The 1,781-nt window shown below is 42.6% G+C and overlaps 1 protein-coding gene across 2 annotated transcripts in view; it reads left to right on the plus strand.

The window, feature by feature from the left end:
* RASGEF1B (RasGEF domain family member 1B) overlaps window positions 1-1,781 on the plus strand; it is a 757,783-nt gene that overhangs the window by 130,974 nt on the left and 625,028 nt on the right. For both annotated transcript variants that reach the window (XM_045284136.1, XM_045284137.1), the window contains exon 2: window positions 1,651-1,698. In XM_045284136.1, coding sequence (XP_045140071.1) covers window positions 1,651-1,698 — 48 coding nt within the window. The remainder of the gene's footprint in view (window positions 1-1,650; window positions 1,699-1,781) is intronic.

The following is a 1,781-nucleotide window of genomic DNA, read 5'->3' on the forward strand; positions in this document are numbered from 1 at the left end:
CTCGGTGAGTTTGGGTGTGGAGCAGAATCTCCACAATTATCTGAAAAGGATTGCTATGCATATGGTTTCTTTTCTCAATTACCTATTCGAGAAGACCAGATTGTCATCATTTCCTTCAAACAAACATTATCAAAGCACAGTACATGCAGGAGCAGACATGAGAATCCAGCTGACTTTCCTTTAAGCCAGACATTAAAGAGATTTGTAAAAATGTAGAAGAATGCTGTCTTCTCACAAAATTTGTTTTGCTTTGAATTCACATTAAATATATGACACATATTGATCTTAACATGTAACAGGTTAATAAATTAAAACAAATGAACAACAAACTCACTTCCACAGAGTCGAGTCTGACTCACGGCAACCATATAGCAGAGAGTAGGGCTGACTTTGTGGGCTTTGAATTGTAACTCTTCATAGGAGTATAAAGCCTCATCTCTCTCTTGAAGAGCATTAGACGGTTTTGAACTGTTGATCTTGTGATTAGTAGCCCAATGGGTAACCAATGTCTAGTTAAGATTTTTTTTGTTTTAATTTTTAGTTCAGTAAATGTATATAGGTATGATCCACATGAGCAAAAGTTATTTATAGGCCTTTTTAAGAGTATAGAAATCCTGAGGCCCAAACACTCAAGGACTGCTGACTTAGGAAGATGATTTTTCTAACTACATTATAGAAATTAGACCTAATTGATTTATAGTGCATTTAAATCCAAATGCATTCCCAATCTGAATGCTGAACATGCTGTCGTGGGTCGTCGAGTTGATTCCAGCTCATAAGGACCCTTTATGCCGGAGCAGAGCAGCCCCTGGAGTCTCCGGCTGTAATCTTTATGGGAGCAGATTGTCAGATCTCTTCTGCTGCGGAGCCCTTGGGGAGTGCCACCCCCTAGCCTTTTAGCAGCAGCCTGCTTAACCATTGCACCCGCAAGGCTTAGAGTAAGTTAGATTTTTACTTTTTTTTTTTTTAACCACATCGGGAGAACAAGTATAATAAAAATCTGTGCTGAATGACTCGCTGCAGTTCAATGCCTGCTTTAATCATAAACAACCTGATGGGGTGGGGGGTGGGGGCAGGCTCTGTAAGAACAAATGTTGTGGTGAGCTATGCTTGTATGTGATAGCAATGTGTTGAAAACAGCAGAGATGCAAACCCACCTTACAGAAGTGTGCTTAAAAAACCTGCCAGGAGCATGCTTTCTTGTATTCTGCCCTGTTTTCTCTTTTCCAATTTCCTCTCCTCTTCCTCTATCTCACCACTTCTTCTGTTCCCTTTCCCCTCGTTCGCTTTGCCAGAGTTCAGCTGGGAGTATTTCCTCCTCGGTTGCAGTTTCCGTGTAGGCCTCCTCCTCTGGGGAAGATGCTGAGTCGGTAACTCTGAGCCCCGCAGTGACAGGGAGGAGGTGCAGATGCACCTTCTGGGCTCCAGGACTGAAGCAGCCTCTATTTAGTATGTAAAATTCATCACGGAGCCGATGCTCTGCTTCTATTCTTAGATGTCTAGAGGTTGTGACAGGAAGGTTAAGGGAAGGAATTTTAACTTGGAACTTGGCCACCAGGGCTCATAGTAACTCCTAGAAGAAATGTTTCAGAGTAAGTCCTCCTATTATCCCTTGTTCTTCATAGATTTCTTTCTCCTTTTCCCCTCTAGTCCCAAAGTCCCTCCCGGGTTGGCCAGAAATCAAGCACCCAGCAAAAGGTATGTCTCTCCTCTTCTGTACCATTCATGCTGAAAAGAGTCGTTTTGGTGAGTGCTATTAGTTTTTCTTCTCCCCCCGCCCC

Source organism: Echinops telfairi, unplaced genomic scaffold (assembly GCF_000313985.2).
Source record: "Echinops telfairi isolate 266 unplaced genomic scaffold, ASM31398v2 ScPeMD7_7468;HRSCAF=8506_0, whole genome shotgun sequence".
Taxonomy (NCBI): domain Eukaryota; kingdom Metazoa; phylum Chordata; class Mammalia; order Afrosoricida; family Tenrecidae; genus Echinops; species Echinops telfairi.